Source organism: Mus caroli, chromosome 5 (genome assembly GCF_900094665.2).
Source record: "Mus caroli chromosome 5, CAROLI_EIJ_v1.1, whole genome shotgun sequence".
In the NCBI taxonomy this organism is placed as follows: domain Eukaryota; kingdom Metazoa; phylum Chordata; class Mammalia; order Rodentia; family Muridae; genus Mus; species Mus caroli.
Genome location: NC_034574.1, coordinates 20,157,440 through 20,172,796, shown reverse-complemented (window position 1 = coordinate 20,172,796; position 15,357 = coordinate 20,157,440). Strand labels below are relative to the sequence as shown.

General features: G+C 43.2%; 1 protein-coding gene across 16 annotated transcripts in view; it reads left to right on the top strand.

Annotated features, from left to right (window-relative positions):
* Nucleotides 1-9,836, top strand: part of Kmt2c (lysine methyltransferase 2C) — a 234,437-nt gene extending 224,601 nt beyond the window's left edge. For all 16 annotated transcript variants that reach the window (XM_029477435.1, XM_029477434.1, XM_029477427.1 and 13 more), the window contains 5 exons: nucleotides 152-320; nucleotides 5,255-5,371; nucleotides 5,524-5,597; nucleotides 5,750-5,858; nucleotides 7,872-9,836. In XM_029477435.1, the coding sequence (XP_029333295.1) occupies nucleotides 152-320; nucleotides 5,255-5,371; nucleotides 5,524-5,597; nucleotides 5,750-5,858; nucleotides 7,872-7,964 (562 nt within the window). In that variant the 3' untranslated portion in view covers nucleotides 7,965-9,836. The remainder of the gene's footprint in view (nucleotides 1-151; nucleotides 321-5,254; nucleotides 5,372-5,523; nucleotides 5,598-5,749; nucleotides 5,859-7,871) is intronic.
* Nucleotides 9,837-15,357: the final 5,521 nt, after the last annotated feature.

Genomic DNA, 15,357 nt, shown 5'->3' with positions numbered 1-15,357 from the left:
TGTGCCTGACAACTTCAGAAGATGCTCTTTGTCTCTGCTAGGCAGCTTTCTGTGTCTGTCAGTAAGGCTTTTAATTGGCGTGGCTTTCACATTATTCAGAGGTATCTTCAGTTGTCCTTTTATTGTCCTGTTGGTACATTGTCATCTGTAGGCCTCACACCTTGAATAGCACCAGCACTTCAAAGTCATTTCAGAGCACAGTCACTGGAGAGCTGAATGCACCCTACAGTAAGCAGTTTGTCCACTCCAAGTCATCACAGTACCGGAGAATGAAGACTGAATGGAAATCTAATGTGTATCTGGCCCGGTCTCGGATCCAGGTAAGGAAGGAAGTTGAGTTAGGTCTCAAGATGCTGATGTCCAGTAGGAAAAGCTACTGCACATTGGGCGCAGAGAGAGAATCAGGTCTGTTTGCTTATTTGTTTCTTTGTTTATTTTTGTGGTACTGTGATTTGAGTTAATCCCAACCCTGGAATCATGCTTTGAGAATTATGTTCCACCTTGTCAGGTTTTAACATGAGGACTCTGGTTTGTAGCCTTAGAACTTGGTGCTGAACCTCAAGTAGAAAGCAGGCCTTGGGAATCCACATCTTTACATCTTGTTAAAGGCTGTGGAGAAACAGGTTGCATTGGATTTTGCATGCACTGAGCTAAAAGTTAAAATGAATGCCAGCACTTGACGATAGAGCAAGGTGGGTCAGATCAGGGTTGAAGACAGAGGTCTTCAACAACATTGGATAACTTCATGTGCCATTTTGGATTTGGAAGCTATATCTTTTTAGCACTGCCTTTTTGTGAAATCATTGAACATTTCTGATAGACATTCTAGGAGTATTGTCTTAGTCCAGGTTTCTAGTCCTGCACAAACATCATGACCAAGAAGCAGGTTGGGGAGGAAAGGGCTTATTCAGCTTACAATTCCACACTGCTGTTCATCACCAAGGAAGTCAGGACTGGAACTCAAGCAGGTCAGGAAGCAGGAGCTAATGCAGTGGCCATGGAGGGATGTTACTGGCCTGCTTCCCCTGGCTTGCTCAGCCTACTCTTTGATAGAACCAAGACTACCAGCCCAGAGATGGCACGACCCACAAGGGCCCTTCCCCCTTGATCACTAATTGAGAAAATGCCTTACAGCTGGATCTCATGGAGGCATTTCCTCAACTGAAGCTCTTTCTCTGTGATAACTCCAGCTGTGTCAAGTTGACACAAAACTAGCCAGTACAAGTATCTACATGTAAGGCTGCCCATTGACAAAGCATTTAAAATTGAACCTGTAGTCTTCAGTTTTGGTCTTAATGTTGATGTGTGTCTAACCAGCAACTCTCCTGTCAAAGACTGGAACTGTAAAGCTCTTACTTTGTCAAATTCTCCAGTCCCCACACTCACGTTGTTAAATAGTGTCTATCCGTGCCTAAGTTGGCCTCAGTATTTTCAGATCTACCCCGCCATAAAATTCTGTTACTTCACCCCATCCTCTTCCAAGTTCCAGCCCCTCCTGGAAACCAGTTTGTATGTACAGTAGAAATTAGATTAACAATCACAATTCTTACAAGTTTAGTGCAACGGCTTTCCTCCTAACCAGTCGCTTTAAGAATCTTCTTGTTCTTAGACAGTTTGCAAACGAGCCTGGCATCAGGCTCTCTTTATCACTTTTTTCTCTTGATGAATCCTTTTAGTCTGCAGCACTGTGACCTTCAGGTTGAGCATCACCTGTGATGATGATGGCCAATGAGCTGAGGCAGGAAATAGGAGGTGGGATAATGGCAGGAAGGCAGAGGATTCTGGCAAGTAGTGAGTGAATAAAAGGAGATGCAGGGAGAGATTCCAAAGAGATTTGAGTGAGATGCTGGGGGAAACACTGAGGAAGAAGCAGGCTGGGACTGAGGAGAGGTAACTATCCATGTGATAGACATAGAATAGTTTGAATGGGTTAAAGAAGCTACAAGCTAGTTGGGGAATGAGCCAAGCTTATGGGCAAGGTATTTATTAATAGGTAGTCTCAGAGTCAACATCCTGGGAGCAGGGGCTGGAAGGAAAAATGTTCTGAGGTTGACAGACCAGGAGCCTGTCCACCTCCAGAGACCCAGCTCTGGAGGGGTTCAGCCAGTGTCATGACCTAGGTGGACAGCTGCCTTCTTTATGGTTTCCTTGTTTTGCTCTTCTGAAATGTCTTCTACTTTACCTGGATGATCTTTCTTATACATTTTAACAACCAGTTACAAGCATTTCACTCTTGATCACTTTGTTTCATCTTGTTTCACAGCCTTTTTCTCTGAGGTGACCCTCTGTCAGATTCTGTGGACATGTTAGGGCCCTGTCTCCAGTTGCTTCTCTCCTCACTTGCATTTTAGATATTAGAGCTTGCTCATTCTGTGCCTGTTCCCACTCATGAGGAATGCTTTTAGTGGGATCTTAACTGTGTCTTCAACTTATAATTAACGTCAATCATTATTTTTAAAGATTTATTTATTTTATGTATATGAGTACACTGTAGCTGTACTGATGGTTGTGAGCTCTACCATGTGGTTGCTAGGAATTGAACTCAAGACCTCTGCTCGCTCCGGCCCCGCTCAATCCGGCCCGGAGATTTATTTACTATTATGTGTAAGTACACTGTTGCTGTCTTCAGGCACACCAGAAGAGGGCGTCAGATCTCATTATAGATGGTTGTGAGCCACCATGTGGTTGCTGGGATTTGAACTCAGGACCTTTGGAAGAACAGTCAGTGCTCTTAACCACTGAGCCATTTTTTAATTGTTGTTACTGTACATACATACACACGCACTTGCGTAGGTGGAGGACAGTTCCAGGAGGCAGTGTTCTCCTTGCCACGCGTGTTTGCCCTCAGGCTGCCAGGCTTTTGCAGCGAGCATCGTCTTCACTGACACTCCTGAGTCTTCTTTGAGAGTTTTGGCTTTTTGTCATGTCCTCTCTCACCATTCCTGTCTTCAGTGACTGTGGTAATGGTAGTAGTTTTTATATCTTAGGGACACATGCATGGGCACATTTATGAAAATAGAATCACAGAGCTCACATTACCTGAGTCTCCCATCACATTCTCAGTAAGTTGTGCGATGCTTCACAGTGATGAAGTGCAATTCCATTGTTGCACGGCCATTGACAGTCTCACAGCAGATACTGTGCCACCAGTGTCCCATATGAATAGTCTTGTATCCTGATAGTTGTCGTTTTATGGAGTATAATCAAAAAAGTAAAGCTTCTATCTAAAACTATATTTACTTTTTCTTTTAATAACATATTTTCCCAAAAGGCGGTAATTGCTGGTTTCCTCCTGCAGTCTGGGACTCTATTCTGGTTTTCTCTTGTGTAGGAGGTGTTCTCACCTTTTTACAGTTGTCAGCTTTGTAGGTATACTCTGACACTGAGATCTTTCTCAAAGAATATATTCTCGTTTTTATTTATGTCTGCATGTGAATATGTGCCCTGTGTGAAAAATGCATGTCCACAGAGGCCAAAAGAGAGCATTGGGTCCCTGGAGCTGAGTCAAAGGCTTTGTAAGCTGCTATCTGCTTTGTAAGCTGACTGAACTCAGTTCCCCTGGAACAGAAAGAAGCAGTTTAACCACAGAGCCATCTCTCCAGCCTCTGACACTGAGTCTTAATTACTGCTCCTGACTGCTGGTGAAGCTGTCTTCTCATGACTGGCCTTTGGACTTGCCTTTTTGAAAATTATATGTTTTATGACCTTTGTCCATATTTCAGTTTGTACTAGCTTGCAGGGTTAGGTGTCTTCCAGTATGAAACATACCCATCAGAACTCCAGTATCTCAATACGCCAGTATTACAAGTTGTTGGGTTTTTTTGGTTTTTTTTTTTTTTTTTTTTTGCTTTTTTGTTTGGTTGGTTTTTATATAGACAAGCATACAAGTTTGTATCATTTCTGTATACACACTTAGGTTGTGTCCTTCCATTTTTTTAACTTTATTTCATTATACAGCCAATAATTGTAATGCTATTTAGCATACAATATACTTTGCAGCCATTGCTATTGCCATGCCATAGATTCTCAGACACAGTTTGGAGTGCTTGTTATGCTGGCCCAGATGGCACTGATGTGCACTGACATTGTTTTATGTTCTGATTTGTTCACATCTGAGTCGTACCTGGAACCGGCAAGCGTGCCGGCATAGCTGACTCGCCAGCTCCTTACTGTGCGCTCTCTGAGGATTCCACGAGAGGAGTACTTGATTTTCATCCTGCCTTTTCCCCATCGTCTCTTCCCTGGTCAGAATTGAAAGCACAAACCCAGATTAGGGCAATAAAATGCAGATTATCTGTGAACATTGTATTTATTTGCTTTTTCAAAAGTATTTACCCACATCTGTGTTTACTGCCACCTCTAAGATAGTATAGATTTACCAGGCACTGGTGTGGACAGTATAAGCTGCCAAATAAGGCTTCAGTGTGTTTGACAATTCAGGTTTTTTTGTCATCCCAGCCATTCAGGAGGCTGAGGCAGAAGGATCACAAATTGAATGACTGCCTGAACAACTTAGTGAGATCTTATTTCAAAACATTTAAAAAGAGCTGGGAATGTATCCTGTACATTTCTCTCACCTCAGAATTTTTTTATTGGGAAGAACTTCAAAAACTGAATTGTTCCCACCTTTCCTGATACTAGAACAAAGTAATGTTTTCTGTTTTGCTGTATTCTGTTATTTCTAGGAAACTCAGTCAAACCTGAAACAACTTTGTAGTAGTCATACTCCTTATAGTTCCTCTCCCTCTTCCTATTGTATTGGATGCTTACTGTGTGGGGCTTGATGGTAATTCAGCAGGCATAGTGGAGAATGCAGCTGCCCACCCGAGCCACATAGCACTTATAGAGATTGTCTTAATCCATTTACTGTTGCTGGTGTAGGGTGTTGCTTGTGGGCAGCTTAGCTTGCTGTACTGGTGGGAGGGATGACCAGAGCTAAGGGCCACATGTAATGAGGTCCTTCCTGTGGTGTCTTTCCAGAGTGAAGGGAAGGGCATCCCAAGTTGCAATCATCCAAGGACAGTTAACACTTACACTGTCATCGCAGTAAGCCAGGCTGAAAGACGGTGTAGAAAAGGACACAGGAACAATGTAATGGTGCTAAAGCTGAAAGGAGCAGTGCTGTTAGGGTTTTTAACTAAGCCTTAAATATAGCTTTTCATAAGACTCCAAGGGCAGTGCATTTGGATGAAGAGACTAAAGGTCTGTTGGGATATTACAATGTTTACTTACAATCCTTTTTCCTTCCACTTAGGGACTGGGCCTGTATGCTGCTAGAGACATTGAAAAACACACTATGGTCATCGAGTACATCGGAACAATTATTCGAAATGAGGTTGCAAACCGGAAGGAGAAACTTTATGAGTCTCAGGTACTGTATAAACTGACCCAGACACATGGTAAATGCATCAACCCTGACTGGTAGGGTACCCAGGAATGTGGCCAGGATGCTTCCAGCGCAGACTGAACGTGAGGGGAGTCATTCAGATCACACTGATGACTGACTACCTGCATTCTCTTTAGAACCGGGGTGTGTACATGTTCCGCATGGACAATGACCACGTAATTGATGCCACACTCACTGGAGGACCTGCAAGGTGAGGCAGGAGACTGGCCCAGAGGGCTTTGCTCAGGGAGCGGAGCTTTATACTTGCTTTGTTAGCACATCCATAGAAGCAGCCCTAGTTTCCTCTGTGCAGGGGGAAGCTCTTCATTGTTTTCACACTGAGTTTTCTGATGTGGCTCGCAGATACATCAACCACTCCTGTGCCCCTAACTGTGTGGCTGAAGTCGTGACCTTTGAGAGAGGACACAAGATTATCATCAGCTCCAACCGGAGGATACAGAAAGGAGAAGAGGTAAGCAGGGGAAGGACTTGCTGAGATCAGTACCAGGGTGTGGCAGTTCCTGGCTGCAGCTTCCATCACATCACTCTTAGAGTCTCAGCCTGAGCCCAGAGTTTTGCCATCTGTTAATCTTACTTCAGACATTCACATGCCAGCTTCTTCCTTGTAGTAGATCATAACGCCACATGAAACCCACCATACAGTACCATGTAGCTTAGCATCCTCCTTTGTTTGTCCCTTAATCTGGACAGTCTGATAAGCCCCTTTCAAGATGGTTCCTGTCAAAGTTCTGGCAATCACAGGGACTTGATATAGTCACACAATATATTATTGCAAGGACTGTAGGCACAAGTTTGGGAAGCTGTATGTTCTGACTGCTCATATGCACACTTAGAAAATTTCACATCAATCATTTATATATATATATATATATATAACAAAAGCATACTATATATATATATATATATATATATAAAAGCATACTATATATATATATATATATATATTGATATATATATATATCAATCATTTATATATATATNTATATATATATATATAGTATGCTTTTGTTTTGTCTTTAAAATGTTTTATGTAGGATGAGACACTTGTTTCTTAGTATCTCACAGAGATGACTTTGGTCTAGTTCTTCAGGTTATTATCCTTAATTGTCCTATTTACATGTCCCAGCTCTGGCTTTCGCACATGGCATCAGCACCTTGAATTTAGTGTTCTAAATCTGGAGTTAGTGTCCAATGCAAAGCTCTTGGGAAGTCTGCTGTGTCAGGAAGCCTGGATGTGCCCACTGTGATGAGGCCCTAGTCTTGTGTAGACAGTGTGAGACCACATCTATTTACTTGGTCTTTGTAGAACTTGCCTTTAAAATTAAGAATATCCTTATGTGACTAGGACAGGGCCTGCCGAGCAGCCTAGTACCTCCCCTGTGTGTCATCTTGTATGCATCCTCTAGAGTTGCCAATCCTGTTACTACTCAGCAAACACTAAACAGAAGGCAGTGCCTTCTTTTTCCAATGCAGCTGCTCCACAATAGGTGCAAGGTTTTCCTCCCTGTGCAGTCTTCCAGATAGTGGCTGATGTTTGAGTTAGGAAAGACCCAGAGATTGACTGTTTCCCCTCCCTTGGCTTTATGGGGTCTAGGGGTCGAGGGAACAGAGTGTAAAGCTTACTTGGAGGGAGTCATGCTGCTTTCCAGCCACCCACTTGGGTGGCCTGGAGTTTGAGTAAGAATTCTACAGCCATTGAATGCTGATCCAAACAGCTTTTTCTCTAAGGGGACATTAGCTTACCCTGAGCCATGGGTAAGATTCAGAATACCCTGAACTCCGTCGTGTTCCACTGAGTTAAAGATGGAATTGACTTTTGCCACCACAGGACCACAGAATGTCCTCGATTTGTGCATTAATTGGTGAGACATGAGGGGATCAGTAGGTTCTAGATGCTGTCTAAAGACAGGTTTGGGATTGGTGGAGGTAAACATTAACAATGTAAACTATTGTTACATAGTTATAGTCACAAAGATGTTAGGCCAAGTACAGATGTTGGTAGTAAATGCAATGACGGGGATTTGGACATAGCCCCAATCATTTTTATGGTAGATTTGCAGTGTTCCATCTCTCTATGGTGTCAAATTCTAGTTAGCTATAGGATCTTTGAGTAGAGGCAGGTTCTTCAGAGGAAAAGATGGAGAAGGGGAAAGCCATGATGTTGACAAGGGCCAGTTCATCTCTGTCCAAACCAAGGAGCCATCTATGGTTGAGGGAGTACTGGTCCTCATCTTACCCAAAGTGGTGGAGAGGACACTATGAGAAGTCAGACTCGGCACATCCCGATCACCATCCCACAAAACTAGTTCCACTTCCCTCTGGGATACCCCACCGCCTCAAGATTCCATGGGACCTAAACAAACTCAGTGCTGCTTTGGCTTGTGTCTGTTTTGCTTGCTGGTTTTGAAATACAGGCTAGAGCGGGGCACTGCCCTGTTTCACACTGTCTCTTTGCCATGGGCAGCTCTGCTATGACTATAAGTTTGACTTTGAAGATGACCAGCACAAGATTCCGTGTCACTGTGGAGCGGTGAACTGCCGGAAGTGGATGAACTGAATGCATTCCTTGCTATCTCACCGGGTGGCTCGTCCCTAGGAAGAGGCGATTCAACACTTCATTGGATTTTGCAGACAGAAAGATATTTTTGTTTTCTGACTTTTTAAGAAACAGCTTCTGGGAGCTCTGCTTCCTCAGCCTTGTCTAAAGGATGCACAGCACAGCGTAGCCAGCTAGGCTGCCTTGCTGCACGCTGAGGTCAGCAGACTCACAGAATGGTCCAGCACTTTTTTTTTTCTTTTTTCTTTTTTCTTTCCTTCCTTTTGTTTCCTTGTGGGTGGGTTTTGTTTTGTTATGTTTGTTAGTCTCACTAAGGAGAACTTTTACTGGGGCAAAGAGCCGGTGGCTGCCCTGCCCCAGGGTGGGGGCCTTCCTATGAATGTAAGACTGAAATCACCAGCGAAGGGGGCTGTCCAGAGTGCTGGCCACGCCTTACTGACAGGGGCAGGCCCTCAGTTTAACTAAAGTGGACACCACTGATCAAGGAATGTACTGAGATGACTTCCTTAGGGATAGAGCTAAGGGATAATAACTTGCACTAAATACATTTGAATACTTGATTCCATGAGTCAGTTTATTGTAGTTTTTGATTTCTGTAAAATAAGAGAAACTTTTTGTATTTATTATTGAATAAGTGAATGAAGCTATTTTTAAATAAAAGTTAGAAGAAAGCCAAGCTGCTGCTGTTACCTGCAGAACTAACAAACCCTGTTACTTTGTACAAATATGTAAATATTTTGAAAAAAAAAACAGTATAAAAATAGTTATTGACCAAATGCTACCAGGCGCTGCAGCAGCTCGGGTGCTTATAACCGTGGTAGGGATGTTACAATATAATTTTGTGTTATTAAATATGCCATTATAATTATGTAATAACCAAAATTTTGCCCCGGTATTCCTGGGCTTTTTGGAAACTGTCTCTTAGTGCTTGTTTTCTACACCTAACTTCTGACAGCAGCGCGTGTGCTACAACTACAACTTTTATAGCTGTTGGTGATTTAAACTAATGTTTCATATTATATTGTTGCATCCCTACTTCTTCAGTCAGGTTTTTTTGTGCTTACAATTTGTGATAACTGTGAATAACGGCTTAAACACAAACCCAAATGGAGGCTGAATTTTTTCTTCAGCAAAAGTAGTTTTGATTAGAACTTTGTTTCCAACCTCACAGAATCATGTAAACATAGAGTCATGTAGCAGGGACCTAACCCAACTCCTTAGCCTTCTATTTAACATAAAAATTTGAAAAAGAAAAAAAAAGAGAGAGAAATGGAGAGAGTGAGAGATGTGATTATGCTCCCAGCTGCAGGACTCTGGCAATAGGGTTTTTCGAAGATGTAATTTTAAAATGTGTTTGTATGAACTTGTTTGTTTACATTTCTTTAATAAAAAAACACACTGTTTTGTGTTTGCTTGTAGAAACTTAATCAGCATTTAAACCAGGTTAGCTTTTTATTTTGTACTTAAAAATTCTGGTACTGACACTTCACAGGCTAAGTATAAAATGAAGTTTTTGTGTGCACAATTCGAGTGGACTGTGAGCTGTGGGTACATTCAGTGACTCAGCTCTCAGCTTGTAATGTATATGGCATGATGTATTTTTATCTTACAGAATAAATCAATTGTATATATTTTTCTCTTGATAAATAGCTGTATGAAATTTGTTTCTTGAATATTTTTCTTCTCTTGTACAATACTCTGACATCCTACCAGTATTTGTCCTGCCGAGTTTGGTTGTTTTCTGTTCTGTATAATAGTATCTAATGTTGGCAAAAATTGAATTTTTTGAAGTATACAGAGTGTTATGGGTTTTGGAATTTGTGGACACAGATTTAGAAGATCACCATTTACAAATAAAATATTTTACATCTATAGAATGTGCACTGTGTTCTCTGTGAGCTGTAGGTCATGTTTGGAGTTTAGTTCTGCTTGGTATCTTTCAGAATTACTAGTCTAGACGTTTGGATGTAAATTCAGCCATGCTTCCTGGCTGTGGGCTCCCCTCCCTCAGTGAAATATGGAAGAGAACTTGTATTAGGATGGAGTACAGCAGATTAAAGATCATTCTTCATGTTTATTTGCTTGTTTAAACTCTGTGCTTTGGTTTGTGTCTGAGATAACTTCTCGCTGTGCTGCCCAAGCCCAGGCAGCCTTCTCACCTCCTCATCTGTCTCCTCAGAAGCCAGGACAACAGGTGTGTGCTACTGCCGGGCCACCTAGACAGGTTTGGTTTTGTTTCATTTTCCCTCCTTTAAGCTACTTTTCTGTTTTCCTCTGTGTGGTAGAGATCTGTCAGATTGAATAGCTGCTAAGAGGCAGGCATTGTGGCACACCTTGAATCCTCTGTGAAGCAGGGGGATTATGAATTTAAGGCTATCATGGGTTACATAAATGTAAACAAGACCCTCTCTTAGGAATGAAGAACACTATTAACATTCAAAACTCCTTTAATTCCAGCACTTGGGAGGCAGAGGCAGGTGGATCTCTCAGTTCAAGGCCAACCTGGTCTACAGAATAAGTTCCAGGACAACAGCTAACAGCTACACACAGAAACCCTGTCTCAAAAAAAAAAAAACAAAACAAAAAACCCAGAAGCCCCTTCTTTTCTTCATCTGGAGGGTTCAGAGCTCCTGCCTGATGCCATATATGCTTTCTGCCTCCAAATGCACATTCACCATCAGATCCTGAGGGAAGGAAGGAATGCCTTTGTTTTACTAGAATAGTGCTGACTCAAGGCCAGAAAGGGAAAGAAAGTCTAATCACCTAAATACAGTCCCAGGGGCAGAGAGAGCATGGGAGAGGATGTATCCAGAAGACTGCACAGTGCCAGCATCTGTCCACAGGGCTGCATTGGTGTCCTCCGTGGCCACCTGAGTTCCAGCTTTGAACGCTCACAGTGACTCATGAAAACAGGAGCAGCCCTAAGACTGCAGCTCCAAGCTGGTCAGCTACGTGTAATTTTTTGGTTGCACACTTGGCACCTTGTACTGGGGTACAATGAGCCCAGCATCTGTCTCTACTGGAAAAACCAGGTTAGTTTCACTTTGGTTCACTTTTTAAGTTCCTTATACTGAGTGTTGGCCACTGTTCTTTAATGTGTCGCTAACCCTTGCTTTCCTGGGATAAGCCTCCCCTCATCTGACAAGACAGTTATCCAAGTTTTTGCTTGAGTACTGAGGACACCAGACAGGTGCAAGCAGAATGACCCCTCACCACATGAGCAAACTGGCAGTGCTTGCTGCTTCTCAGTGTTCTGGACCCAAGCCTGCCATCAGCTGGGGAGCCTAGCACCATGGTGAAGCCTTGGGATTGCCCTTCTAAGATGGAATCTGGCCTCTCCGCACTTCATCTCATTCTCTGGTTTATTTCCAGCCCTGTCTGCTGCCCCATCTTGGTTGTTAAGCTTGTACATGGTTTGCAGGCAGGTCTTACCAGACCTGTACACGAGTCTGCGTCTCCTTGTGCAGCATTCTTGGGCTGATTTTTAAAGTTTTTTGTTTTTTGTTTTTTTTTTCTGAAGAACAGGATTCAAGTTTTGGAAAACTATTTTCTAGAGAATTCTTCAAACTCGGTTTAATACTTGCCACAAAACACAGCCATAAGTACCCTGCTTCCTTTCCCTCAATGGAACTGTTACCAGCAGTCTTAAAAATTCCTCTTGGGAGGTATGCCCAGCTTCAGTCACAAACTCCTGAGCCATTCAGTACCTACTACCACCACCTCTCCCCAGCTCTCTTGCTTTCTCCTTCTGAACTCTTACAAATCACCCAATATGATGACCATTTCCCAAACACTGCTTCTAAGACTGACGCACAGGAGGCTAGCAGTACATTCAGCCCAGTGTCCCCGTGGAAGCCACAGCCAGGACTCACTTTCCTCAAAGCCACCCTACCCATCTGCCCCTAGGCTCTGGGCTGAATTTTGTATGAAGACATCTCACCTGTCTCTTAGAACTGCTGTCCTTCAGTCCTCAATACCCTGTGTCTGAAGAAAGCTGCTGCCTGAACCCATGTGTAGGAGGTTCTGGCTCAGTCTGGTGTTATTTGGAATGTGGTTAAAAAAAAAAAAAAAAGCCGGGCGATGGTGGCGCACACCTTTAATCCCAGCACTTGGGAGGCAGAGGCAGGAGGATTTCTGAGTTCGAGGACAGCCAGGGCTACACAGAGAAACCCTGTCTCGAAAAAAACAAACAAAACAAAACAAAAAAAAAAAATGATTTGGTGCCACTGGGAGGTCTCCTAGTCAGTGGGACTACGCTTGAGGGAGGCTGTGGGAATCCAATCTGTCTCTTGCCTTTCTAGTCATAGTTGAATGGTTTAGCTGTGGTATGCTTCCGTCTCACCTCCAGGGAAGTTAACTTACTGTTAAGTTCTTTCTTTTAACGTGATATTGTCTCTCTCTCTCTTTTTTTTTTTGGGGGGGGGGTTTCGAGACAGGGTTTCTCTGTATAGTCCTGGCTGTCCTGGAACTCACTCTGTAGACCAGGCTGGCCTTGAACTCAGAGATCCGCCTGCCTCTGCCTCCCGAGTGCGCCAGCACTCGTCATCCTGTCAGGTTCTTATTTGCTGGATGCTTTGGTTCCTGTGAGTATTGGTGGGTAGGCCTAAGCCTTACTCGGTGGCCTTTGTCACAGTCTCTACACAGCCACACCCCAGCAGGTCTGTGTTTCTTGTTAATGCATGTAAAGTGGCATCAGAGACTAACTCTGGGCACCTTTTTGTATGATGAACTGTATATACAAAACTGGGGATTGAACTGTTAGCTTTGAAATATTGTATAGACACCAAATACATGTCTCAAACTTTTTCACCTTCTCATTCTGTCTTAAACAGGAACTTAATTAAGTCCCATTGTGTTACTATTGTGTATTGTTTGGCAAATCCTTGTCTACTCCAGTGTCATGACAGTCCTCTGCATTTTCTTCCTTTTTGTCATTTTAGCTTTTATGTTTAGATCTGTCTTGACTAAGTTCGAGTTCGGTCTTGAAATGAGTTCAAGTTCAGTGGAGGATAGAGGGAATAAGGTCCAGTTTTGTTCAGATGGAACAAGTTCTTCCAGATTTGGGATAAGGGAGGCTCAGCAGGCAGGGTGCTTGACATCAGTGTACAGGTGAGTGTGGTGGCCTGTGTGTGCCCCCAGTGTGTGGAGGGTGTAGGGGAAGCCTCATGTAGATACACACACCGGGTACCATATCAGGCTACAGCTGGACGAAATCCTGAAAGAGAAGCCCATTTTATAATAATGTGTTGGCTATTTCAAGTAGTGAATTAAATATTGGTTGGCGAGGTTGTTTTGTTTTGGGTGGAGGTTGGGGGGAATCTGTGTTTTTCTATATTATCTCATTCTACAGTCCCCGCTAGCTTGAAACTTATTGTGTGGACAGGGTAGTAGTGAACTCAAGAAGTATTGTGGAAGTATTTTTGAAGACTTCCTATTTTTCTCCGTACTTGGTCACATTCTGCAGATGAAGACACTTTTCTTGCTTCGTTTCTCAAGTCCCTGCCTGACTCCTTGCTGGACTGTCCTGGCTAGGGTCCTAAGCAAAAGGCTCCCGAGTTGAGACAGAACACAAGGACCCTGCCTTCTGTACAAAACTCTCATATTCCTTTTTTTTTTTTTTTTTTTTTTTTTTTTTTTGTCTTTTCGAGACAGGGTTTCTCTGTGTAGCTCTGGCTGTCCTGGAACTCACTTTGTAGACCAGNGAACTCACTTTGTAGACCAGGCTGGCCTCGAACTCAGAAATCCGCCTGCCTCTGCCTCCCAAGTGCTGGGATTAAAGGCGTGCGCCACCACCGCCCGGCAAAACTCTCATATTCCTGAGGTTACCTGTAAATGTCCTTTCTTAGGCTGAAGACTAATTTTTTTAAAAAGATTTATTTATTATATGCAAGTACACTGTAGCTGTCTTCAGACACCAGAAGAGGGCATCAGATCTCATTACGGATGGTTATGAGCCACCATGTCGTTGCTGGGATTTGAACTCAGGACCTTCAGAAGAGCAGTCAGTGCTCTTAACTGCTGAGCCATCTCTCCGGCCCAGGCTGAGGACTTCTCCTTCCACTTCCAGCTCTCCACTCCTCCCACCAACACTTTTATGTAGACTAAACTTTGAACTTCATAGGTAATGGTTGGCTCCAGAACTCTACACAGATGAGCACACCTGTATGAGCTGGCGGCTGGTGGATCATCTGTCCCACTGGCGCTGTGGAAGGTTATGTCAAAGAAGCCTAAACTGAGCACACAGGAGTGGACACTGTCATCTGGTGAGGACCCTTGGATTATTTCCCACACTCTTCAGAGGGTCTCACGAAGCTCTTTGGTGGATATATACTGTGCTGTTCTTCCTGGCTCAGAGGCCTGGTGACAAGCTCTTCCTGCCTCTCTTCATTCTCCAGGCAGCGTTTTTGCTGAGTTACCATATCCTGCCAAACTGTTCTTGCCACTTTTTTTCCACTTTGGATAATAAATGAAAGCTGCTGTGGACATCTTAAGTGCCGCCCTGAGTGTTTCTGAGCCCCTTGGCTGAGCAGCAGGAATAATGTGGTTGTGTAAGTAAGGCTTGCCCACCTCTCCAGGGCTGCACTCTGCTCTGCCCTTGGGCTGCTTGCCACTCGTTCCTGATCCCATCTCCTCATCTTAGCTAGAGGTCTATCAATTGCACTGGCAAGCCAGCTTGCTGTATGAAAAATCGTGTTTCCTATTTCATTTCTGACATTTCATATTTACTTCTACCTTGAGCTTCAAATGTACTTTTTTCTATCTAAGATAGGATTTTAAGATTTAATCTCAATTGTCCAAGGAATTTGGTAGCATACCATACACTCGGCTGTTTTCAACCACCTTTTTCATTTGTCTTCTACCCACAAGTGGAAGTGGATCAGTTTCAAACTATCTAGAGGTCTTATAGTTGATTTTTATTTGGTATTTTGGACTGTGGTTTACCTGACATAGACATACGTGGACCTGACAGACATGAGAAGAACATGAGTTCTGGTGTTGAGTGGAGTGTTTCCCAACCAGGTCAACTTAGCAATAGTATGTATTGTCAAGGTGTCTGTCAGGTTTTAAAAGGCATGCTGAAATGTCTCACCGTAATTGTAGGCAGATGTTTGTTGGAATTTCTAGTTCTGGCAGCATGTATTTGGAAGCTGTTAGCTATAGAAATGTTTGGGATTATTTCTTGTGGATGAAAGACCCCTCTTTCTACCTCTAATAGCACTCCCTGCTGAAACCTCCATGTTAACACAGCTCCATCACATAGATATGTGGATTATGTCCACTCACAGTAACGCCTGCCCATCCATTCCTTTCTGTCAGAGCTGCAGTTGCTCTTGCATTTCTATCCACTCTTCTGAAGGAACCCACTCCTGTGTTCAGTAACACGGCATTCAAT